The sequence below is a fragment of the Haliotis cracherodii genome, unplaced genomic scaffold (genome assembly GCF_022045235.1).
Source record: "Haliotis cracherodii isolate W230 unplaced genomic scaffold, xgHalCrac1.p SCAF_19, whole genome shotgun sequence".
Lineage (NCBI taxonomy): Eukaryota > Metazoa > Mollusca > Gastropoda > Lepetellida > Haliotidae > Haliotis > Haliotis cracherodii.
The window spans coordinates 13,525,903-13,551,916 of NW_027266274.1; the positions used below are offsets into that span (position 1 = coordinate 13,525,903).

A 26,014-nucleotide genomic window follows, 5' to 3' on the forward strand; every position below is an offset into this window, starting at 1 on the left:
TAAATTGGTAGTATATGATACTTAACGGAGATTGTTAGTGGCTATATCCTCGAAGGGGGTTGAAGTAGCGTAAAACTATTGTCCCCCTGAGAGGATATGTAAGCCCACATAAATCAAAGTAATTTTATATCTGCCAGTGTTTTAATCGTAGCATATCTGTTGGTTTTAAATCTCCGGCTAAACCCTGTCAACGGTCGCCAGTGACTAAAGGGATGGTGTAAATCCTGCTGGGGTCCATGCAGGTAGCAAAGGTACTGTAAGTCCCCATGGTCCTCAGTATGGTGTCCTCACTTTAGCTGCTGGTGATATATAGCCCAATTTTATCTATTGTACTGTTATGAATTGTCCTATTTTATGGTTCTGTACTAGTTTTAAACATATATCTGTGATAATCTAGTTGTTTTACTGTCCTTCGTCGACAGAATTTTATTCAGTTTACATATATGTTATGAAAGTCACATTTTCTCTCGTCACGATATGGCTGCAATATTGCCGATGTGACGTTAAATATTAACTCACTCACTCACTCACACTAATCCGCAAGACTCAGTTCGTGTTTCCAGCAGCGTCTCGCTACAAAATGTTCCTCCATTCACAGGTGTAGGACTGGTACAGGTACGGCGCCTCGCTGTAATTTTCTGTGCTGTTGTTCCACAAGTCTGAGGGCACGTCACTGATCCCGAGTTCCAAGTTGTCCACTGCGTCACGCCACCATTTACTGCAAGCAAAGATAATTGCGTGAACGTTACTGTTAAGGATTCGTGTGGGCCTAAATGAAGCAAATTTGAATTAAAATCATGTTGTCATTTTCTGTCATAAATAGTGTCATGCGGCAGTAGCAATTGTTGTCAATATGGTTGTAGTGATTATCGGGGTCAGAAAATGATTGAAATGCTAGTAAAATATCGAGCGGCTGTCGCGGCTAGATTTCAACAGCGGTTGTCGGCTGAGGTCAGAATGGTTTAAAGTTATTTGCCCTTGTGTAAACATGACCATGGAAGAAGTTTCAGGAGGGGATAGTTTTAAGATATGCTGACAGCACCTATTTAAGAGAGATATGGGGCGATGCATGGCCTTTTCCGGCCAGATTTGTACTTAATGTGACTGGGACACTTAGTTCTAAACACCGAATTCCTGCCAATTCCCAAACCGAATTCAGATTCAAGGAAGGAGACGGGCCTATTTCAAGAAATTCAACAGTGACAAATGTCTTAACATTCGTGGGTGCACGTAGATTAATTGCAGGGTATGTTACTTATTGCTGTTGCCACGTATTTGACCCATTCTGTGCCTGTTCTGATACTAAAACTAAACCATAGCGTTTCAGTATGATTCATTGAATATTCATTGATCTTGTAAGGTCATTAACTGATTTTTCAGTTAGGTACTGGGCGTAAAGAATACTTGGTAGATATTGAAAATCCCCTTGTTACAAAAGCAGAACTGTATCAGCCATTAGCGTAAGTGATCACAATGCTTCGGTCCTGTCCCACTATGAAGCATATGTAGCACATGTTGTGTCTCCTTAGGCAAGTGACTTTGTTCATCCGGTAGTGAATGGGTACCCGGCAGGATGAGATGATATGTTGTTAACCCTCTAGCACCTCACAGGCAGCTTGGGTTGTATACTCCCCATGGAGTTGAGAATAATTGTTGAGTGCACACTGATCTACTGACCGGGGTAATAATGTCTAAGCGTTTTGAGGAGAGCCATGTAAGTGGATTATTATTATTATTATTATTATTATTATTATTATTATTATTATTCAAAGCAACCACCATTTCGTGTTTAAGTGTGGAGTATAGAGTGTTTTCTTGCACTTCGGTTTGCTGACATTATGTCAGTGAACCTACCTGGACATCCAACCAAGCCACAGTTGGTCACTGCCGACTCTGTGAACTGACCGGTGCAGTTAGCACCACCATTCAGTGGTTCAGGGTTGTCACATGTCCTAGATCTGAAGACAGATTTTGTAGCTCCGGTGCCACATGTTACATTGCATTGGGACTGGCTCCATGCTGTCCACTCGCTGAATCCACCATTGACAGGTGCAGAACTACTCGCTGAAAGGACATGTAATCTTCTTAGGAAAAAAACATGAGGGCTTGGGGGTTAGCTAAGAAATGAAAGACATCACTTTTGTTATCCTTTGGAACCTCCCGGGATTAGTTTTAAGGGTATGATGTGGGCAGTTCTTCCTTGATCACCTTGCCGTGCTTTGGGCTGTGATATTGCTACAAGCGGCGTAAAATATAAACACTCGCTGCTTGGATACTTTGATGAATGTCAGACAGAATAAATACGCTCATGCCTTGTCATAGTATCAATTTGCACGTGTCGCTTCCATACAGTTTCTACTTATTCATTTCATTGTAAATGTGACGGAGGCACGTACGTATATGTATACCAATACCGTGTCGATGTTCATAGTTAATCTCATCATGTTAAATAACCGTTACCACTTACTTGAAACAGTGAGCTCAGACGAAACCTGTTGTGTATTGTAGGTGAATCGGTATGTTCCCTGGTCAGATAGTTGGACGTTGGTGATAGTCAGGGTGTGTGTACGGCAGTTATTGCATGTGCTGTAGCTTCTCCTTCCTCCGAGGGCAAATGTAACGAAATTCTGTGTCCATGTTCCTTGGTTACAATTGCCGTCTAATAAATTCACCGTAAGGGTTACAGTACTACCAATAGTCCTTGTCTGACGTACGGTCCATTGGACGATTCCAGCTAAAACAGCAAAAACACAATTGACTCGTCTGAACCGTCTAGATGTAATGGGAAAACATAATGGCTTAAATAAAGTCAAAACGAAACATTTACGTTTGTAAAATGAAACAGTATGAAAGAAGTTGAGAAAACAAAAGAAACACAAAGTCATTATCAGAATGTTTGATTGGTAAAGAGTGTCCTGGAATAGCTGCAGTTATGCCAATAATCAGGTTTAAAGGGTATTTCCATGGTCATGAATTGGGCGGTGTGATAGGATTCCACCCACATGCGTGGGGTCTCACCTGTAACACTGACAGTTGCAGACCTCGACTGTCCAGCAATGGCGAACGAGTATGTTGCTGCATCGCTCTGTTGGGCATTGACAATTGTGAGACGCTGAAAATGGTTATCCATGGAAACAGAAATGCGGCCGTCATTGGGGAGAGCCCCTCCATTTTTCGCCCAGACTCCACCGGTGATGCCGTTCTGATTCAAGGACACTGAGAGGATGATGGTTTGACTTGTGAACACTGTCTGGCTTACCATGTTGCTGATGATTTGAACTGAAACAAAAGTAACATGTGTATAGTGTTTGCTTGATTGAATGTTTTTTTTCAGATTAGGACATTCGAGATTATTAAAGTGTTCAGGTCAAACTTTTTTGACAGTGAAATATGCTAAACAATAATTTACTCTCATTCAAGTATATCACAATACTATACAGCCCTTTCGTAAGTAAAAATATTCACCTGCACATATGGAGTTTGGCAAGTTTCCTAGCGAATTCGTAAGAAGACTGTAGTCAGAAATCCGGGTTACAATGCTTGGAGCTGAGGCAATCTGTTGGAGCTCCTGGCGGAAATTATCAAGCAAACTGGCACTGCCGATCACAGAGGCTTCTATTCCAATAACATATATGGTGATGCCTGTGGCCCTTGCATTGGCGGCAGCAGTGATGGTGGCTGCCTGATTGTCAGAGAGACTGTCTGTTATGACAATCATGATCTTTGGTGATCCACTTCGAGCTTGGGTGTTCAGGATGCTTGCGGCCTGGTTGATGCCAAGGTGTGTGTTCTCCAGGGCATTAAAAGGGTATGTGGCGCTGTGTAGTTGGTTGAGTAAGCTCGCCTGGTTAGCCTGACCATTGAGACCTACTGATTGTGTTACCGATGTGCCATACATGACATAGCCAACTTGAACATTTGGATAGTTTGCGAAGCTGTCGTTGATGAAAAGTTCAACGCCGTTCTTCATATTGTTGAAGTTTGTGGCGCCAACACTTGCTGACGTGTCCACGACTAAAACGACATCACCCACACATCCTGTAAAAGAGATCAGACATCAACCCTTAGACTGCGTGTCGAGACTATTGTCGCACAGGAAGCAGGAAGCTTGCTGCCCTCTATTGTGTTGCAAAACGAACATATTTCTTAAATGTTTTTTCTTTACTTTAATAGATAACAGACGCAATTCAAACGTCAGGCAACAAACAGATACCTTTTTATGCAAATCTTGTGAGTGGCGGGTGCTACCACTAGAGCCGGACATGCTTACCCTTCTCGCTAACGCCTTGTGTCATCACTGATATTCAGTGAACCATTGATATTATCTTTACCGTTATATGGAGAGAAATAACATGTACATTGGTTCCTTCAGAATTGATATATAAATCTCTAAATTAATTTTGTTTTATTTTATTTATCATTAAAAGTGTATTCCTCGATTAACTTGACAACTTGCCGATCATTCTCAGAACTTGGTGTTGATTGCAATACCTAAACAAACTGTTGGGTCACGGGTGTACCTTCAGGATTCAGCACGAGATGTTTGTGTAATAACGATCATTGCCGTAGGCCACACGTCAGACAGACTAAGAATTTTAAATGTAGGCCCAGTATTTAAGCTGAGGAACTTATGATTTTTATCAGTAAAAAATTATTTAGATAACTTTATCAAGATTGAAGTGCCCTGTAACTAAAATTCATGACCCTCAACAGGATTCTCGTTATTGTAAACATCCTTTTCCATCGCGAATATCAAACCATGTGTATATGTTAATTGATAATGAACTAAAAGGTAATACCAGTTACATTAATATGAATGTATTTTGGAGGAATTACTCACTAGTAATCAAAGTGTTAACCACGACCACCTGTCCATTTTGTTGGCATGGGAGAAACAACAATCAACCGTCCTACGATTTCTAGGTCTCCGACAATTTTTGTTCAGATCGCAATTGGATATTGGTATGTGGCAGTAGAGATTGTTGTAAGTTTACATATAGTGATTGTCACAAGCAGCAAATGACGGAGACGCTCGTAGAATGTGTGCTGTAGTGGCCCGATTGTAAGAGGAGTGAGTTTTCTTGCACTTCGGTTTGCTGACATTATGTCAGTGAACCTACCTGGACATCCAACCAAGCCACAGTTGGTCACTGCCGACTCTGTGAACTGACCGGTGCAGTTAGCACCACCATTCAGTGGTTCAGGGTTGTCACATGTCCTAGATCTGAAGACAGATTTTGTAGCTCCGGTGCCACATGTTACATTGCATTGGGACTGGCTCCATGCTGTCCACTCGCTGAATCCACCATTGACAGGTGCAGAACTACTCGCTGAAAGGACATGTAATCTTCTTAGGAAAAAAACATGAGGGCTTGGGGGTTAGCTAAGAAATGAAAGACATCACTTTTGTTATCCTTTGGAACCTCCCGGGATTAGTTTTAAGGGTATGATGTGGGCAGTTCTTCCTTGATCACCTTGCCGTGCTTTGGGCTGTGATATTGCTACAAGCGGCGTAAAATATAAACACTCGCTGCTTGGATACTTTGATGAATGTCAGACAGAATAAATACGCTCATGCCTTGTCATAGTATCAATTTGCACGTGTCGCTTCCATACAGTTTCTACTTATTCATTTCATTGTAAATGTGACGGAGGCACGTACGTATATGTATACCAATACCGTGTCGATGTTCATAGTTAATCTCATCATGTTAAATAACCGTTACCACTTACTTGAAACAGTGAGCTCAGACGAAACCTGTTGTGTATTGTAGGTGAATCGGTATGTTCCCTGGTCAGATAGTTGGACGTTGGTGATAGTCAGGGTGTGTGTACGGCAGTTATTGCATGTGCTGTAGCTTCTCCTTCCTCCGAGGGCAAATGTAACGAAATTCTGTGTCCATGTTCCTTGGTTACAATTGCCGTCTAATAAATTCACCGTAAGGGTTACAGTATTACCAATAGTCCTTGTCTGACGTACGGTCCATTGGACGATTCCAGCTAAAACAGCAAAAACACAATTGACTCGTCTGAACCGTCTAGATGTAATGGGAAAACATAATGGCTTAAATAAAGTCAAAACGAAACATTTACGTTTGTAAAATGAAACAGTATGAAAGAAGTTGAGAAAACAAAAGAAACACAAAGTCATTATCAGAATGTTTGATTGGTAAAGAGTTTCCTGGAATAGCTGCAGTTATGCCAATAATCAGGTTTAAAGGGTATTTCCATGGTCATGAATTGGGCGGTGTGATAGGATTCCACCCACATGCGTGGGGTCTCACCTGTAACACTGACAGTTGCAGACCTCGACTGTCCAGCAATGGCGAACGAGTATGTTGCTGCATCGCTCTGTTGGGCATTGACAATTGTGAGACGCTGAAAATGGTTATCCATGGAAACAGAAATGCGGCCGTCATTGGGGAGAGCCCCTCCATTTTTCGCCCAGACTCCACCGGTGATGCCGTTCTGATTCAAGGACACTGAAAGGATGATGGTTTGACTTGTGAACACTGTCTGGCTTACCATGTTGCTGATGATTTGAACTGAAACAAAAGTAACATGTGTATAGTGTTTGCTTGATTGAATGTTTTTTTTCAGATTAGGACATTCGAGATTATTAAAGTGTTCAGGTCAAACTTTTTTGACAGTGAAATATGCTAAACAATAATTTACTCTCATTCAAGTATATCACAATACTATACAGCCCTTTCGTAAGTAAAAATATTCACCTGCACATATGGAGTTTGGCAAGTTTCCTAGCGAATTCGTAAGAAGACTGTAGTCAGAAATCCGGGTTACAATGCTTGGAGCTGAGGCAATCTGTTGGAGCTCCTGGCGGAAATTATCAAGCAAACTGGCACTGCCGATCACAGAGGCTTCTATTCCAATAACATATATGGTGATGCCTGTGGCCCTTGCATTGGCGGCAGCAGTGATGGTGGCTGCCTGATTGTCAGAGAGACTGTCTGTTATGACAATCATGATCTTTGGTGATCCACTTCGAGCTTGGGTGTTCAGGATGCTTGCGGCCTGGTTGATGCCAAGGTGTGTGTTCTCCAGGGCATTAAAAGGGTATGTGGCGCTGTGTAGTTGGTTGAGTAAGCTCGCCTGGTTAGCCTGACCATTGAGACCTACTGATTGTGTTACCGATGTGCCATACATGACATAGCCAACTTGAACATTTGGATAGTTTGCGAAGCTGTCGTTGATGAAAAGTTCAACGCCGTTCTTCATATTGTTGAAGTTTGTGGCGCCAACACTTGCTGACGTGTCCACGACTAAAACGACATCACCCACACATCCTGTAAAAGAGATCAGACATCAACCCTTAGACTGCGTGTCGAGACTATTGTCGCACAGGAAGCAGGAAGCTTGCTGCCCTCTATTGTGTTGCAAAACGAACATATTTCTTAAATGTTTTTTCGTTACTTTAATAGATAACAGACGCAATTCAAACGTCAGGCAACAAACAGATACCTTTTTATGCAAATCTTGTGAGTGGCGGGTGCTACCACTAGAGCCGGACATGCTTACCCTTCTCGCTAACGCCTTGTGTCATCACTGATATTCAGTGAACCATTGATATTATCTTTACCGTTATATGGAGAGAAATAACATGTACATTGGTTCCTTCAGAATTGATATATAAATCTCTAAATTAATTTTGTTTTATTTTATTTATCATTAAAAGTGTATTCCTCGATTAACTTGACAACTTGCCGATCATTCTCAGAACTTGGTGTTGATTGCAATACCTAAACAAACTGTTGGGTCACGGGTGTACCTTCAGGATTCAGCACGAGATGTTTGCGTAATAACGATCATTGCCGTAGGCCACACGTCAGACAGACTAAGAATTTTAAATGTAGGCCCAGTATTTAAGCTGAGGAACTTATGATTTTTATCAGTAAAAAATTATTTAGATAACTTTATCAAGATTGAAGTGCCCTGTAACTAAAATTCATGACCCTCAACAGGATTCTCGTTATTGTAAACATCCTTTTCCATCGCGAATATCAAACCATGTGTATATGTTAATTGATAATGAACTAAAAGGTAATACCAGTTACATTAATATGAATGTATTTTGGAGGAATTACTCACTAGTAATCAAAGTGTTAACCACGACCACCTGTCCATTTTGTTGGCATGGGAGAAACAACAATCAACCGTCCTACGATTTCTAGGTCTCCGACAATTTTTGTTCAGATCGCAATTGGATATTGGTATGTGGCAGTAGAGATTGTTGTAAGTTTACATATAGTGATTGTCACAAGCAGCAAATGACGGAGACGCTCGTAGAATGTGTGCTGTAGTGGCCCGATTGTAAGAGGAGTGAGTTTTCTTGCACTTCGGTTTGCTGACATTATGTCAGTGAACCTACCTGGACATCCAACCAAGCCACAGTTGGTCACTGCCGACTCTGTGAACTGACCGGTGCAGTTAGCACCACCATTCAGTGGTTCAGGGTTGTCACATGTCCTAGATCTGAAGACAGATTTTGTAGCTCCGGTGCCACATGTTACATTGCATTGGGACTGGCTCCATGCTGTCCACTCGCTGAATCCACCATTGACAGGTGCAGAACTACTCGCTGAAAGGACATGTAATCTTCTTAGGAAAAAAACATGAGGGCTTGGGGGTTAGCTAAGAAATGAAAGACATCACTTTTGTTATCCTTTGGAACCTCCCGGGATTAGTTTTAAGGGTATGATGTGGGCAGTTCTTCCTTGATCACCTTGCCGTGCTTTGGGCTGTGATATTGCTACAAGCGGCGTAAAATATAAACACTCGCTGCTTGGATACTTTGATGAATGTCAGACAGAATAAATACGCTCATGCCTTGTCATAGTATCAATTTGCACGTGTCGCTTCCATACAGTTTCTACTTATTCATTTCATTGTAAATGTGACAGAGGCACGTACGTATATGTATACCAATACCGTGTCGATGTTCATAGTTAATCTCATCATGTTAAATAACCGTTACCACTTACTTGAAACAGTGAGCTCAGACGAAACCTGTTGTGTATTGTAGGTGAATCGGTATGTTCCCTGGTCAGATAGTTGGACGTTGGTGATAGTCAGGGTGTGTGTACGGCAGTTATTGCATGTGCTGTAGCTTCTCCTTCCTCCGAGGGCAAATGTAACGAAATTCTGTGTCCATGTTCCTTGGTTACAATTGCCGTCTAATAAATTCACCGTAAGGGTTACGGTACTACCAATAGTCCTTGTCTGACGTACGGTCCATTGGACGATTCCAGCTAAAACAGCAAAAACACAATTGACTCGTCTGAACCGTCTAGATGTAATGGGAAAACATAATGGCTTAAATAAAGTCAAAACGAAACATTTACGTTTGTAAAATGAAACAGTATGAAAGAAGTTGAGAAAACAAAAGAAACACAAAGTCATTATCAGAATGTTTGATTGGTAAAGAGTTTCCTGGAATAGCTGCAGTTATGCCAATAATCAGGTTTAAAGGGTATTTCCATGGTCATGAATTGGGCGGTGTGATAGGATTCCACCCACATGCGTGGGGTCTCACCTGTAACACTGACAGTTGCAGACCTCGACTGTCCAGCAATGGCGAACGAGTATGTTGCTGCATCGCTCTGTTGGGCATTGACAATTGTGAGACGCTGAAAATGGTTATCCATGGAAACAGAAATGCGGCCGTCATTGGGGAGAGCCCCTCCATTTTTCGCCCAGACTCCACCGGTGATGCCGTTCTGATTCAAGGACACTGAGAGGATGATGGTTTGACTTGTGAACACTGTCTGGCTTACCATGTTGCTGATGATTTGAACTGAAACAAAAGTAACATGTGTATAGTGTTTGCTTGATTGAATGTTTTTTTTCAGATTAGGACATTCGAGATTATTAAAGTGTTCAGGTCAAACTTTTTTGACAGTGAAATATGCTAAACAATAATTTACTCTCATTCAAGTATATCACAATACTATACAGCCCTTTCGTAAGTAAAAATATTCACCTGCACATATGGAGTTTGGCAAGTTTCCTAGCGAATTCGTAAGAAGACTGTAGTCAGAAATCCGGGTTACAATGCTTGGAGCTGAGGCAATCTGTTGGAGCTCCTGGCGGAAATTATCAAGCAAACTGGCACTGCCGATCACAGAGGCTTCTATTCCAATAACATATATGGTGATGCCTGTGGCCCTTGCATTGGCGGCAGCAGTGATGGTGGCTGCCTGATTGTCAGAGAGACTGTCTGTTATGACAATCATGATCTCTGGTGATCCACTTCGAGCTTGGGTGTTCAGGATGCTTGCGGCCTGGTTGATTCCAAGGTGTGTGTTCTCCAGGGCATTAAAAGGGTATGTGGCGCTGTGTAGTTGGTTGAGTAAGCTCGCCTGGTTAGCCTGACCATTGAGACCTACTGATTGTGTTACCGATGTGCCATACATGACATAGCCAACTTGAACATTTGGATAGTTTGCGAAGCTGTCGTTGATGAAAAGTTCAACGCCGTTCTTCATATTGTTGAAGTTTGTGGCGCCAACACTTGCTGACGTGTCCACGACTAAAACGACATCACCCACACATCCTGTAAAAGAGATCAGACATCAACCCTTAGACTGCGTGTCGAGACTATTGTCGCACAGGAAGCAGGAAGCTTGCTGCCCTCTATTGTGTTGCAAAACGAACATATTTCTTAAATGTTTTTTCGTTACTTTAATAGATAACAGACGCAATTCAAACGTCAGGCAACAAACAGATACCTTTTTATGCAAATCTTGTGAGTGGCGGGTGCTACCACTAGAGCCGGACATGCTTACCCTTCTCGCTAACGCCTTGTGTCATCACTGATATTCAGTGAACCATTGATATTATCTTTACCGTTATATGGAGAGAAATAACATGTACATTGGTTCCTTCAGAATTGATATATAAATCTCTAAATTAATTTTGTTTTATTTTATTTATCATTAAAAGTGTATTCCTCGATTAACTTGACAACTTGCCGATCATTCTCAGAACTTGGTGTTGATTGCAATACCTAAACAAACTGTTGGGTCACGGGTGTACCTTCAGGATTCAGCACGAGATGTTTGCGTAATAACGATCATTGCCGTAGGCCACACGTCAGACAGACTAAGAATTTTAAATGTAGGCCCAGTATTTAAGCTGAGGAACTTATGATTTTTATCAGTAAAAAATTATTTAGATAACTTTATCAAGATTGAAGTGCCCTGTAACTAAAATTCATGACCCTCAACAGGATTCTCGTTATTGTAAACATCCTTTTCCATCGCGAATATCAAACCATGTGTATATGTTAATTGATAATGAACTAAAAGGTAATACCAGTTACATTAATATGAATGTATTTTGGAGGAATTACTCACTAGTAATCAAAGTGTTAACCACGACCACCTGTCCATTTTGTTGGCATGGGAGAAACAACAATCAACCGTCCTACGATTTCTAGGTCTCCGACAATTTTTGTTCAGATCGCAATTGGATATTGGTATGTGGCAGTAGAGATTGTTGTAAGTTTACATATAGTGATTGTCACAAGCAGCAAATGACGGAGACGCTCGTAGAATGTGTGCTGTAGTGGCCCGATTGTAAGAGGAGTGAGTTTTCTTGCACTTCGGTTTGCTGACATTATGTCAGTGAACCTACCTGGACATCCAACCAAGCCACAGTTGGTCACTGCCGACTCTGTGAACTGACCGGTGCAGTTAGCACCACCATTCAGTGGTTCAGGGTTGTCACATGTCCTAGATCTGAAGACAGATTTTGTAGCTCCGGTGCCACATGTTACATTGCATTGGGACTGGCTCCATGCTGTCCACTCGCTGAATCCACCATTGACAGGTGCAGAACTACTCGCTGAAAGGACATGTAATCTTCTTAGGAAAAAAACATGAGGGCTTGGGGGTTAGCTAAGAAATGAAAGACATCACTTTTGTTATCCTTTGGAACCTCCCGGGATTAGTTTTAAGGGTATGATGTGGGCAGTTCTTCCTTGATCACCTTGCCGTGCTTTGGGCTGTGATATTGCTACAAGCGGCGTAAAATATAAACACTCGCTGCTTGGATACTTTGATGAATGTCAGACAGAATAAATACGCTCATGCCTTGTCATAGTATCAATTTGCACGTGTCGCTTCCATACAGTTTCTACTTATTCATTTCATTGTAAATGTGACAGAGGCACGTACGTATATGTATACCAATACCGTGTCGATGTTCATAGTTAATCTCATCATGTTAAATAACCGTTACCACTTACTTGAAACAGTGAGCTCAGACGAAACCTGTTGTGTATTGTAGGTGAATCGGTATGTTCCCTGGTCAGATAGTTGGACGTTGGTGATAGTCAGGGTGTGTGTACGGCAGTTATTGCATGTGCTGTAGCTTCTCCTTCCTCCGAGGGCAAATGTAACGAAATTCTGTGTCCATGTTCCTTGGTTACAATTGCCGTCTAATAAATTCACCGTAAGGGTTACGGTACTACCAATAGTCCTTGTCTGACGTACGGTCCATTGGACGATTCCAGCTAAAACAGCAAAAACACAATTGACTCGTCTGAACCGTCTAGATGTAATGGGAAAACATAATGGCTTAAATAAAGTCAAAACGAAACATTTACGTTTGTAAAATGAAACAGTATGAAAGAAGTTGAGAAAACAAAAGAAACACAAAGTCATTATCAGAATGTTTGATTGGTAAAGAGTTTCCTGGAATAGCTGCAGTTATGCCAATAATCAGGTTTAAAGGGTATTTCCATGGTCATGAATTGGGCGGTGTGATAGGATTCCACCCACATGCGTGGGGTCTCACCTGTAACACTGACAGTTGCAGACCTCGACTGTCCAGCAATGGCGAACGAGTATGTTGCTGCATCGCTCTGTTGGGCATTGACAATTGTGAGACGCTGAAAATGGTTATCCATGGAAACAGAAATGCGGCCGTCATTGGGGAGAGCCCCTCCATTTTTCGCCCAGACTCCACCGGTGATGCCGTTCTGATTCAAGGACACTGAGAGGATGATGGTTTGACTTGTGAACACTGTCTGGCTTACCATGTTGCTGATGATTTGAACTGAAACAAAAGTAACATGTGTATAGTGTTTGCTTGATTGAATGTTTTTTTTCAGATTAGGACATTCGAGATTATTAAAGTGTTCAGGTCAAACTTTTTTGACAGTGAAATATGCTAAACAATAATTTACTCTCATTCAAGTATATCACAATACTATACAGCCCTTTCGTAAGTAAAAATATTCACCTGCACATATGGAGTTTGGCAAGTTTCCTAGCGAATTCGTAAGAAGACTGTAGTCAGAAATCCGGGTTACAATGCTTGGAGCTGAGGCAATCTGTTGGAGCTCCTGGCGGAAATTATCAAGCAAACTGGCACTGCCGATCACAGAGGCTTCTATTCCAATAACATATATGGTGATGCCTGTGGCCCTTGCATTGGCGGCAGCAGTGATGGTGGCTGCCTGATTGTCAGAGAGACTGTCTGTTATGACAATCATGATCTCTGGTGATCCACTTCGAGCTTGGGTGTTCAGGATGCTTGCGGCCTGGTTGATTCCAAGGTGTGTGTTCTCCAGGGCATTAAAAGGGTATGTGGCGCTGTGTAGTTGGTTGAGTAAGCTCGCCTGGTTAGCCTGACCATTGAGACCTACTGATTGTGTTACCGATGTGCCATACATGACATAGCCAACTTGAACATTTGGATAGTTTGCGAAGCTGTCGTTGATGAAAAGTTCAACGCCGTTCTTCATATTGTTGAAGTTTGTGGCGCCAACACTTGCTGACGTGTCCACGACTAAAACGACATCACCCACACATCCTGTAAAAGAGATCAGACATCAACCCTTAGACTGCGTGTCGAGACTATTGTCGCACAGGAAGCAGGAAGCTTGCTGCCCTCTATTGTGTTGCAAAACGAACATATTTCTTAAATGTTTTTTCGTTACTTTAATAGATAACAGACGCAATTCAAACGTCAGGCAACAAACAGATACCTTTTTATGCAAATCTTGTGAGTGGCGGGTGCTACCACTAGAGCCGGACATGCTTACCCTTCTCGCTAACGCCTTGTGTCATCACTGATATTCAGTGAACCATTGATATTATCTTTACCGTTATATGGAGAGAAATAACATGTACATTGGTTCCTTCAGAATTGATATATAAATCTCTAAATTAATTTTGTTTTATTTTATTTATCATTAAAAGTGTATTCCTCGATTAACTTGACAACTTGCCGATCATTCTCAGAACTTGGTGTTGATTGCAATACCTAAACAAACTGTTGGGTCACGGGTGTACCTTCAGGATTCAGCACGAGATGTTTGCGTAATAACGATCATTGCCGTAGGCCACACGTCAGACAGACTAAGAATTTTAAATGTAGGCCCAGTATTTAAGCTGAGGAACTTATGATTTTTATCAGTAAAAAATTATTTAGATAACTTTATCAAGATTGAAGTGCCCTGTAACTAAAATTCATGACCCTCAACAGGATTCTCGTTATTGTAAACATCCTTTTCCATCGCGAATATCAAACCATGTGTATATGTTAATTGATAATGAACTAAAAGGTAATACCAGTTACATTAATATGAATGTATTTTGGAGGAATTACTCACTAGTAATCAAAGTGTTAACCACGACCACCTGTCCATTTTGTTGGCATGGGAGAAACAACAATCAACCGTCCTACGATTTCTAGGTCTCCGACAATTTTTGTTCAGATCGCAATTGGATATTGGTATGTGGCAGTAGAGATTGTTGTAAGTTTACATATAGTGATTGTCACAAGCAGCAAATGACGGAGACGCTCGTAGAATGTGTGCTGTAGTGGCCCGATTGTAAGAGGAGTGAGTGATTGAGTCGGGTTTAACGCCGCTTTTAACAGTATTCCAGTTATATCACAGGGGGTCAGCTTAATGTGGGAGGAGAGCCCGAAATGATGCAGATCTCAGACGTTTACCACTTCGTTGAAATCCACGAGCACTGGTATTGTGCTGACAAACCTAGAGTTGTGATTTAGCGTTACCTCCATGGTTGATGACACACTCAGGACAGACCGAGTCTCTGGAGGGCTGGCTGTACCTATAAGAGCGGGGGCCTTTGAATGAGCTGACTTGCATTTTATCTACTTGTCAGATACGGATTGTATACCTAACAGAAAAGACCGCATTCCTTCCACCTTCAAACACTGACATAAATCAGAACACCTGCTACTAACAGCGCCTTCCATTTATTTGACCATTGTGATGCATTATATAATTGTAAACCTGAAACTATGTGTTTCAATATTAGTTGTATATATATCAGGTAAATTACTTTGAACGGTAACAGTCATATTTGGTTACTCAGCATTAATCGGTAACTCGTTCTTTTGAATTGTGTTACATCCAGTATGTTGTCTACCAACCTGTCAGTTGACTGTTTGTGACAATTGCCAGGTATGCGACAAGTGTCACTACCAAAATCGTTCTCTGGCTCAGTCTCATCACTGCCCACTTGACACCTGAAAACAGAACGTCCAATTCTGACGAATGTCTTTCTTTAAATTGGTGATGCATTTTCACTTCAGTGACAATCTAAGAACCTCATTTCAAGATCTTCATATCAATAAATGCCATTGTGGATGCTGATCATGTATTTGTCATCTTTACAATAATGCATCATGACTTTAATGACTAGTGGACTGCATTAGGTACAGCAATCTGACCATTCTAACCTGATATTTTCACGCACTTTAAGAACGACAGTTTAAATCGGTTTTAGAATTCGAAACAGTGTTTTATTCTTCTTACAATAAAAGCGACAAAATCCTTTCCATATTCAAAATATATCGTGTATTAAACGATTCCGACTAAGGATGAGCATGTATTTATGAATCACAATCAAATAGTGATTACAACAGGTGTTCACGAAAAGGTGATACTGTTATCACAATGTCCCACACATGAAACATGTGAACCTGCACATGGCCTTCAAAATCCAAACCGTTCCTCCATTCTATCGCGTAGATCTCATTCATAATGTGACAGTTGATAGTCTGCCTTACAAACTGGTTTGGCACTCGTGAAGAGCAACCTCCTCGTGGTGAGTGCTGGGTAACGCTAATCGCTCTTCCCCCGTGTGGAACCGGGGTAGAATATTTCCACAGCACCCCATTGCTGGTCGTAAGAGGCGATCAAAGTGGGCAACCTGTTTGCCGTGGGTTGCGCCCCTGTGTCGGCGGAGGACGGAATTCTGGTGGTTGAGGGCATTGGAGCCAGGAACCGGTGTTCCTTTTGCCCAACACACCACTTCGACCCTTACTTCGCCTAGACGGGTGGTAGAATTGGCCCGATTCTATCAATCGGCTGGTCACGCCATGCCCTGTGCATGGATATGTGTCAATTTAGAAACATGATGTCAAATAATTTATGATGATCAAATATGTTCATAACTATGCCAATGTAATTATTGCCTAGAGTCCTATGCCAGAAGGCGGTGGCTCATGGGCCAATCTGGTGATGTCAACCTCCGAATTCTATATGTCTCCAATGTTCTGTCACGGGCCGAACCAGCTGGGCATTTCTTTTGGTAGATAAATGTAGCTTTTCGTGTTGTATTTACTGGAGTATACCACCCCTGTAACCCTGGTGTTGTAGACTGGCTTCCTCTTCGGCATCGTCCTTTTTGACACTCGATGGCGGGTGGGGAACAGGGGTGCCGAATAAATTCCTGTCATTATGGCGCAACAAAACCCTGGTTCAAATCGTGAAAAAAAGAGAAGACTCGAAAATGACAGTTTAACTGAAAATGTGTTTCAAAACAATGATTCTTGGGCTCGCTTCTTGGTAATCGAGGCTGCTGATCATCAACCGTTAAAACTAAACCCTTTTGCTATTTCAAAAGCTGTTTCCGGAATTTGTGGTGTAGTAAAAAATGTAACCCGTCTTCGGTCTGGCTCCTTACTTGTGGAGTGTGCACGGAGACAGCAATCTCTGAACCTTTTATCAATTACTCAGTTTGCCAATGTTGATGTTGCTGTGTCCGTGCACAGAACACTGAACTCGTGTCGGGGAATTGTTCGGGACAGAGCTCGATGCCTGTCTGATATGTCAGAACAAGAAATTGTGTCTGAACTGGAGGATCAAGGTGTTACGTTTGTCAAACGTTTCACCAGAATCAACGATGGAGTTGTCACCAATACGCATACTTACCTGTTCACTTTTGCGCGTTCTTCCTTACCGCAATCAATCAAAGCTGGTTATGTTCATATCGGAGTGGATATGTATATCCCAAATCCACTCCGATGTTTTAAATGTCAAACTTTTGGCCATGGTTCTAAATCATGTGCTAAACCTGTCAAATGTCATCGTTGTGCTGGCAGCCATGAGGGTAACGACTGTGAGGAGGACATTGTTTGTGCTAACTGTGGTGGCCAACATTTGTCTTCTTCTAAGTCGTGTCCTGTTTGGCAGCTTGAATCAAAAATCAATAAAATGAAATATGAAAATAACATTTCTTTTGCAGATGCAAGAAAACTGTTCACTAAACAATCCACTACTCCATCACATCTTACTTACTCTGCCGCAGTTACACGTTCTGCAACTATATCTACTGCCACTGCATCAATCACATGCCAAACGGATCTGTCATGGGTCCATTCTGATCAGCCCCTTAATACCGCTGGAATCAGTCCACCAACTTCTGATAATCAGACCAGTTCCGCAACCCAGACTTCTACTCAGTCTGACACTCAGACTGATACTCTGACTGTTAGTCAGCCTGACACAGTTGTGCAAGAAAAGAACAAAAGCACTGAACCACTTGACAGCTCACTTGACAAAAAGAAAAAAAAAAAATTAAATAGAAAACAATCATCTCCGGCAGCCTCGCCCCCAGAACTATCTCTTCACAACTCCTTTGAGCCTCTTGACATGGAGGTAACTCTGTCTGTACAGGACAGTAGGAGTAATTCGTCCTCACGTTCACGTGTGAGATCTCCAATTGAGCCTCCATGACTCAATTGTCCAATATGATACAATGGAATTGCAGAGGACTTAGAAACAATTTCAATGACATTCAATTATTGATACAGGATTTTAAACCGTCTGCTTTATGTCTTCAGGAGACGTACCTTAAAAGTACAGATCAATTTGATATCAGACAGTATAACTGTCATCATTCATATTCCCCCCCAGGTGACAAAGCAACTGGGGGGTCGTCTATCTTGGTTAGACAGGGCGTGATTCACAGCCCTGTTGCTCTCAATTCAAATCTTCAAGCTGTTGCTGTTCGTTTAACTTTAAACGTTGTCTTTACGCTATGTTCCTTGTATATTCCTCCATCTACTTTGCTTCGACTATCTGATCTTCAAAATCTGTATGATCAGCTTCCCAAGCCATGTATCATCGTGGGTGATCTGAATGGGCACAACCCCCTGTGGGGAAGTGTTACCACAAACAATAAAGGGAAAATACTTGAGGAATTCATTTCTGATAATAATTTGTGTATCTGTAATGATGATTCGAACACCTATCTACATCCTGCCACTGGAACATACTCAGCACTTGATCTGTCTCTCACAGATTCAGAACTATTTAATGAGTTTGAATGGTTGGTCCATGATGACCTCTGCGGAAGCGATCACTTTCCCACCATTCTAAAAGCTGTACATCCAAATCCTGAAACCTCCACATCCAGGTGGAATTTTACAAAGGCCAATTGGTCATTGTATGAAACATTGTGTACTGCAAAATTAATCCCTCATCATTTTCAAAATGTTGAAGATCCCATTCAATTGTTTTCAGATCAGCTCAATGAAATAGCTGATCAAACAATTCCTAAGTCCTCTGCAAATCCTCATATTCGCAAACCGTGGTTTACCTACGAATGTAAACAGGCACGAAAGTGTAGGAAGAAAGCGGAAAAGTACTTCCGCCAACATCCCACAGTTCATAATTTAGATCAAGTTAAAATTACAAATGCAAAAGCCAGGCGGGCTTATAAACAAAATAAGCGTCGTTTTTGGAGGAACTACGTCTCCAAAATAAATTCCCGTACTCCTATATCCAAAGTATGGAACATGATACAAAAAATTAAAGGCAAAGGATCAACGTCTACTGTTCACCATCTTAAGGAAGGTGATCAGTTATTAACTGGTAAATCAGCCATTGCAAATAAACTTGGTGAAACATTGGCAAAACATTCGTCATCGTCTAATTATGCCCCTGAATTCATAAATTATCAGAAACAACAGGAAAAGAAAAATGTTAATTTTCACTCTGATAACGGGGAAGACTATAATGAAGTGTTTTCCTTCCATGAGCTACATACAGCCCTAGGGCAAGCTCACGATACAGCGGCTGGTGCTGATAATATTCACTATCAGCTCCTGAAACATTTGCCTATATCATGTCTAGAAACACTATTGGCTATCTTTGACCAAATATGGACGTCGGGGAATTTTCCTCCTTCGTGGCATACTGCCATTGTAGTCCCTATACCAAAGCCTGGTCGGGATCATACAGATCCTGCAAATTACCGTCCTATATCTTTAACCAGTTGTGTCTGTAAAACCATGGAGCGAATGGTAAATAATAGATTAGTCTGGTTCTTAGAAACCAATAATCTACTAACAAATATTCAGTGTGGTTTCCGCAAAAATCGTAGTACTATTGATCATTTAGTACGATTGGAATCGTTTGTAAAAAATGCTATTGTCCACAAACAACATGCAGTGTCAGTATTTTTCGATCTTGAGAAAGCTTACGACACTACTTGGAAGCATGGCATTTTAAAAGATTTACACGAGTTTGGTCTGAGAGGCCGCTTACCACATTTTATATCACAGTTTTTAGACGGCAGGCAATTTCAAGTCCGAGTGGGTTCAACCCTGTCTGACCATTATAATCAGGAGCAGGGTGTCCCACAAGGAAGTATTTTGTCAGTTACTCTATTTAGTATTAAAATCAATAGTCTTTCCAAGGTTTTAAGTGATGCAGTGGATGGATCACTTTTCGTAGATGATTTTAATATATCTTGTCGTGGTACAAATATGCACACTATTGAGCGACAGCTACAACTATGCCTCAATAAAATACAGAAATGGTGTCTAGAGAATGGGTTTAAGTTCTCCAAAGTCAAAACAAACTGTATCCATTTTTGCCGCAAATATAAGCCGCATAAAGACCCTGAACTATTTTTGGCTGGTTTTCCTATTAAAGTTGTTAAGGAAGCCAAGTTCTTGGGTATTATATTTGATAATCATCTAACATTTTTACCACATATCAAATATCTGAAGACTAAATGTCTGAAGGCAATTGACTTGTTGAAAGTTGTTTCTCATTCAAAATGGGGAGGGGATCGGACAACACTCCTTCATTTATATCGTTCTCTCATCCGTTCCAAACTCGATTATGGCTCTATCATTTATGGTGGGGCCTGTAAAAGCAACTTAAAATTATTAGATTCAGTACATCATCAAGGCCTGAGACTTTGTCTTGGAGCCTTTCGAACTTCACCAGTCGATAGCCTATATGTAGAGGCAGATGAGCCATCTCTAAAACAACGTCGAATCAAACTTTCGTTACAATATGTGACTAAATTGTACTCAAATCCTTCGAATCCAGCATATGAGTGTGTGTTTAATCCCATGTATGCCAAATTATTTCACTCCAAACCAAAACTTGTTCCTCCTCTGGGGTTCAGAATTCAGCCACATATTACAGCAGCTAATATTGATCTTTATATTATCTCACCTTCCCGGCTACTGTCTACACCTCCTTGGCAACTAGTTAAACCAGAGGTAGACCTCACTCTAACTACCCTAAAGAAATCTGACACCAACCCATTGGTATATCAACAAGAATATGCCCAATTAAGGTCCAAATATGATTCTCATCGATCTATTTTTACCGATGGTTCAAAGGATGGTGGCAAAGTTTCAAGTGCCACTGTCATTGGATCTAAAAGAGTGTCTTCGAGAATTCCTGGTACTAGCTCTATTTTTACAGCTGAGGCCAATGCTATTCTTATAGCATTGGAATACATTCAAAACCAATCATCTCAACAGTTCATCATCTTTTCTGATTCCTTGTCATGCCTTCAGGCCATACATAATTGTTCTTCAGATCATCCGCTGATTCTTAATATTTTAGAATTGAATAATACCCTCGCCACTGCCCAATACGACATCGTATTTTGCTGGCTGCCCAGTCATGTTGGAATTGCTGGTAACGCTATGGCTGATACTGCTGCAAAGGCAGCACTCAACAAATCAGTAACACCACTTCTTTTACCTTACAGTGATTACAAGCCAATAATTAGATCCTACATCAAAGATCTAATGCAAAAGAAATGGAACACCCAAGTAGGTATAAACAAACTTTATGCTATAAAACCAACAATAGGGTATACCTACTTGGGTTGCCATTCGAGACATGACGAAGTTGTTTTTCAACGATGTCGTATTGGACACAGTCGATGTACACACGAGTATCTTTTAAAAGGTGAGGATCCTCCATTTTGTGTCCCTTGTGATGAGAGAATCACAGTCAAGCATGTTTTGCTTGACTGTGTTGATTTTTCTCTCATAAGGGACAATTATTATCATTCAACGTCTTTAAAGGATCTTTTTTATAATACCAGTGCTCATTTAATACTCGGATTTTTAAAAGAAATACTATTATTTGATAAATTTTGAATTGTTTTAGAATAGTTGGATATTCTTGTCAACTGAAATGTATGAAGGCGGTGCCACTCAGGGGGTTAAAGTAGTGTAAAATTATTGTCCCCCTGACTGTGGCACATAATTCCATCTATATTGAAGTAATTAATATCAACTAGTGTTTTAATTCCTTGATTGTGTTTTGATTTTTAATATTGGTTAATATTTCATACAACCACACGTGACCAAAGTGATGACATAAATCCTGCTGGGAATCATGCAGGAAGCAAAAGTACTGTAAGTCCCCATGATCCCCAGTTAGGTGGTTTAGCTTTGGTTACCAGTGGTCTATAGCCTGGTTTTACTTTCTAATAACTAATACACTGAAGACTTCTTTGTTTTAATATTGCTCAGGTAAGTTTTATGTCTACACTGTGATAATTACCTTACTGTTTTACTGTCCTTTGTCGACAGGTATTTTTATAATAATAAACTTGTTCTCATCGCGATATGGCTGCAATATTGCCAATGCGATGTAAAATCATAACTCACTCACTCACTACAAACTGGTTTGGGTTTTGAAAACTATTCATGTCCAGACCAGTTGCTTGACAGAAAAGACCTCCTATAATACGTTGCACATCACATAAATCTCATTGAATACGCCCGAGTTGTTCTTTGGTATTGATTATACCACAGGACTTGGTGTATATTTACCTCCAAAAAATGTTTTAGTCTGATGAAAATGATATTGGTGTCCAGATGAAAGGAAACAGCAATGAATCGTCGAATGCTCATTCAAACCAGTTTACCTGCATATCATTGTTTACATGATAAAAACATGGGAACACATGGTAAAGTAACAATAGGGAATTACATTGGCCATCGATCGTGTCACTGATGCGTCACTCCAAATGTCAACTGCATAACTTTTGAAAACCTTTCCCGAGGCCTTGAATGTTGTAAATCTGATCACACAATGTTTTCTGTGAAATCTTCATGGAAAGAGCATGCTCGATTGTACCTCAAAAGTTGTGGAATGTAAACACAAAAGACAGCAAACGATAATTTATAGATGGACATAAAATTATATTTGACTGTTGGAATGTTGAAGTCAACAGTCTTGTCATACAGTCTTGTGGATAGTGTCTGTCACTCCGAATCAAGTTATGAACACTATTATGATTCTTTTGAATCAGTCAGAATCGTACACTGTTGTCTGCTTTTAGAAACGACTTTGATATTGATAGACACTTTTGTCACTTTTATTAATTCAATGTAAAATTTCTGATTCCATAACTACAAATGTTTAATTGTAAACAACTACAGGAATCATTTTGAAGTTCGAAACCTCAACATTGATAGACAGTTGGTTTATCTCCTAATTAATATATATAGTTATGTATGAACATATATACGCTCCCAAAAGGTTAGGCATCGTGAAATAAAAATGCTATGATCAGCTTTCAGAGGAAAGACCTTCTTTCAAAAAATGATTGCCAAACACTGAAGGAACCAAACCCCAATACCCCAACACACCCGAAACATTGCACATGGACCATGCACGTGGGTGGGGATCATTCGTGATTTTGACACTTCAGTTCACATTAATTTGAACAATGAAAAATGAAAGGAGGCCAAAACTGAGGCAGAAAAAGCATTTTCAAGTTGTCAAACAACTCAGTTTTGGTCGTACAATGATGAACGTACGTAAGCATGTCCATGTAGAGTTAGCAAACACTCCAAAAGATGTAAGAATACTGTGTGCCAAGTGAACACTTGAAGCATTCAAAATATTTAATCCTGACTTGGCGGCAGTTCGCCTGAAGCAAACAAATATGTTTATACCGGATACAACATTTTAGATCACTCAATAATTGTAAAATATGATTTCCACTATAACTTCATCAAGGATAAAAATGGCGACAGTTCTAAGTTACTTTTCACAGACACATATTCCTTGTGTCTAGATCTTTTTTTTCAGATAGGAAGTAGCACGTCAAACATGTTTATTCCCTCTTGTCACCCAATGTATTAAAACAGGAATGCCAAACTCCAGGGAGAAAGACAAGGGGTAAGTGCGATGGTCTTTATTGATCAAATACACATCAAAATAGTTACCCAGAGCAGTCCAAAATACAACTGAAACACGATGCCTACAGAGGTTGTCTGTTTGATCATATTCGGTTTTGAGACGAAACAGAAAGGCCAGAACCAGTTATGTATGTTCAGTTCCAATAAAAGCAAGGTGAGCCTAATTCCCTTTGATGTCAAACTTAAACCTCAAAAGAGTAAGCTGATTACTGTTTACACGTCAACAGCAAGTTACTGATGTGTTCTCGTGTAACTGCAGTGAGACAATTGCGAAATGAGTACCAGCAGCCTAAGCAGCACTAGACAAGCTCACAAGGTTTGTAGTGTACAGAGACAGTGACATTCAAACTACAGGACTTGGTGTTTACAGAAACGTTTTCAGTGTTGCTGCTTTCTCGCCTTGCCAAAATGGCGATCCGTTTGAAGCCTTTACAATACGTAAAATTGTTTTGGGTACAAAAATGAATGATAGAGAAGGTTACAACTGACAAGTATTCCTTCAACTCTTCAACTGGCAGACAGACCCAACACATTGAAGTATATACACTATGCCGGTAGCAGCAGCACCATCATTAAGCGTCATCAACAGTTAACACTTTCCAACCTCTGCTCCCATCCCTGGTAGGTATCTCTATCCCTATACATCTGTGATGTTAGTGATGAGCTGCATATATACTTTGACTTCATTTTGGGGTTACTCATAAACATATTCTTTGAGTTTATTTTCACAGCTCTTTGGCGTCTATATGTTTATCATTTTGATAAGGTCCTTTAATTTGAACATGTTTCAGTGATGGATAAGGTGTATTATAAATACACATTATTATGAACAAAGGGGGAAATGTGGGGTGGATGAGGATGTGACACTGAACTTCACATTGAACAGGAAGTTTACCTGACCCCGAAATAGGATCATACACAAAACCTGTTTGCAGATATATCACGTTTACGGTCTCTGGCCTTGGGACTCATAACTTTACAGTTGATAGTCCGTCTTGCAAAACTTACTGGGATTTTGATAACTATTCAAACATGGACTTTGTGTCCCCAAATGTCCGACGGCCACCACCCTGATGTAGACAAAATGTTATGCATGACAGAAGAGACATCATACAAGGCGCGACACATCACATGATTGTTATTGAATACGCCTTGTTCTCAGCTATTAATTATAACCAAGGACTGAAACAATGCTGAATATGTAATACTATATTTACCTTGCATCAACTTGTAAGTCAAATGAAAATGCCCCTGGTTTCACAATGTTAGGCAACAGCAACACATCGATGGACGCTCGTCACAACCTGTTTACCCGCAAGTCTGACAAGGATGTGAAAACAGCAGGACAAAATGTCAGGTGTTCAATTTAGCGCTCTGTTTGTTGCATACATGTAAATAGCCTATATTATGTTGCCGCGATTCATCTGATTTAGGATGACTTTGTAGCAACTGCACACGCCCATCGATACACAATGTATGTTTGAAATGTCAAACAAAACAAGTCAATTTTTTTAACTTGATCAGTAAATATTTTAAAGTTGATAAGGGGAAACTAAAAACTTGTCATACGTATTGGAGATGCGCATTTGTCTAAAACGTCAATGGCAGCTATTCAGGTCACTGTTCACATTGTGTTATTAGTGAGTGAGCTTGGACAGTATTCCAGTTATAGTGAGTGAGTGAGTGAATGAGTAGGGTGGGGAAATGAACTTGGGCTTTCGGCATGAGAAGCCAACCTTTTAACCACAATACTTCCGCACCACCCTTCTACAGTGATTCGGGAAGAATGAATGAATGAATGAGTATGGTTATACGCATCTTTGAGTAATACTCCAGTAATATCACGACGGGGGACACCAGAAATGGGCTTCACACATTGTACCCATTGTACCCATGTCGGGAATCGAACCCGGGTCTTCGGTGTGACGAGCGTACGTTTAACCACTAGACTTCCTCACCACCTTTTCAACTGTATCACAGTGTATTAGCTTAATTGGAAAGAAAAATCCACGAATGGATTATTAGTTTCTCATCAAGCTCTAAATCTCCAATAATGCACATTCTTCTTCTTCTTAACCTGAATGCGAAACTAAAGCAATGGTATGAGAGTTAGTTTGTTTGCTGATTACCATAGTGAACATAAACTTTGTGCATGTAATGTCGCCACGAAACTGTAGATTTAAGAATTGTTTAAGTGTGCGAGAAACCATTTGCCAGTAAGTTAACAGTATAACATAATCGTTTATTATTAGTG

The 26,014-nt window shown here is 40.6% G+C and overlaps 1 protein-coding gene across 1 annotated transcript; it reads right to left on the reverse strand.

Annotated features, from left to right (window-relative positions):
- Positions 1-83: 83 nt before the first annotated feature.
- LOC139466967 (collagen alpha-6(VI) chain-like) lies at positions 84-25,078 on the reverse strand. The gene is made up of 19 exons (XM_071248682.1): positions 24,978-25,078; positions 15,430-15,525; positions 13,264-13,836; positions 12,817-13,077; positions 12,266-12,532; positions 11,653-11,862; positions 9,998-10,570; positions 9,551-9,811; positions 9,000-9,266; positions 8,387-8,596; positions 6,732-7,304; positions 6,285-6,545; positions 5,734-6,000; positions 5,121-5,330; positions 3,466-4,038; positions 3,019-3,279; positions 2,468-2,734; positions 1,855-2,064; positions 84-718 (listed from the first exon to the last, which is right to left on the reverse strand). The coding sequence occupies exons 1-19, from the start codon at positions 24,982-24,984 to the stop codon at positions 528-530; spliced, it is 5,538 nt and encodes a 1,845-aa protein (XP_071104783.1). The 5' UTR covers positions 24,985-25,078; the 3' UTR covers positions 84-527.
- Positions 25,079-26,014: the final 936 nt, after the last annotated feature.

Coding starts and splice junctions, on each gene's coding strand:
- LOC139466967 (XM_071248682.1), bottom strand. Junction 6,001..6,284: donor TGCAACTGTCAGTGTTACAG/GTGAGACCCCAC, acceptor TTGCTGTTTTAG/CTGGAATCGTCCAATGGACC. Junction 2,735..3,018: donor TGCAACTGTCAGTGTTACAG/GTGAGACCCCAC, acceptor TTGCTGTTTTAG/CTGGAATCGTCCAATGGACC.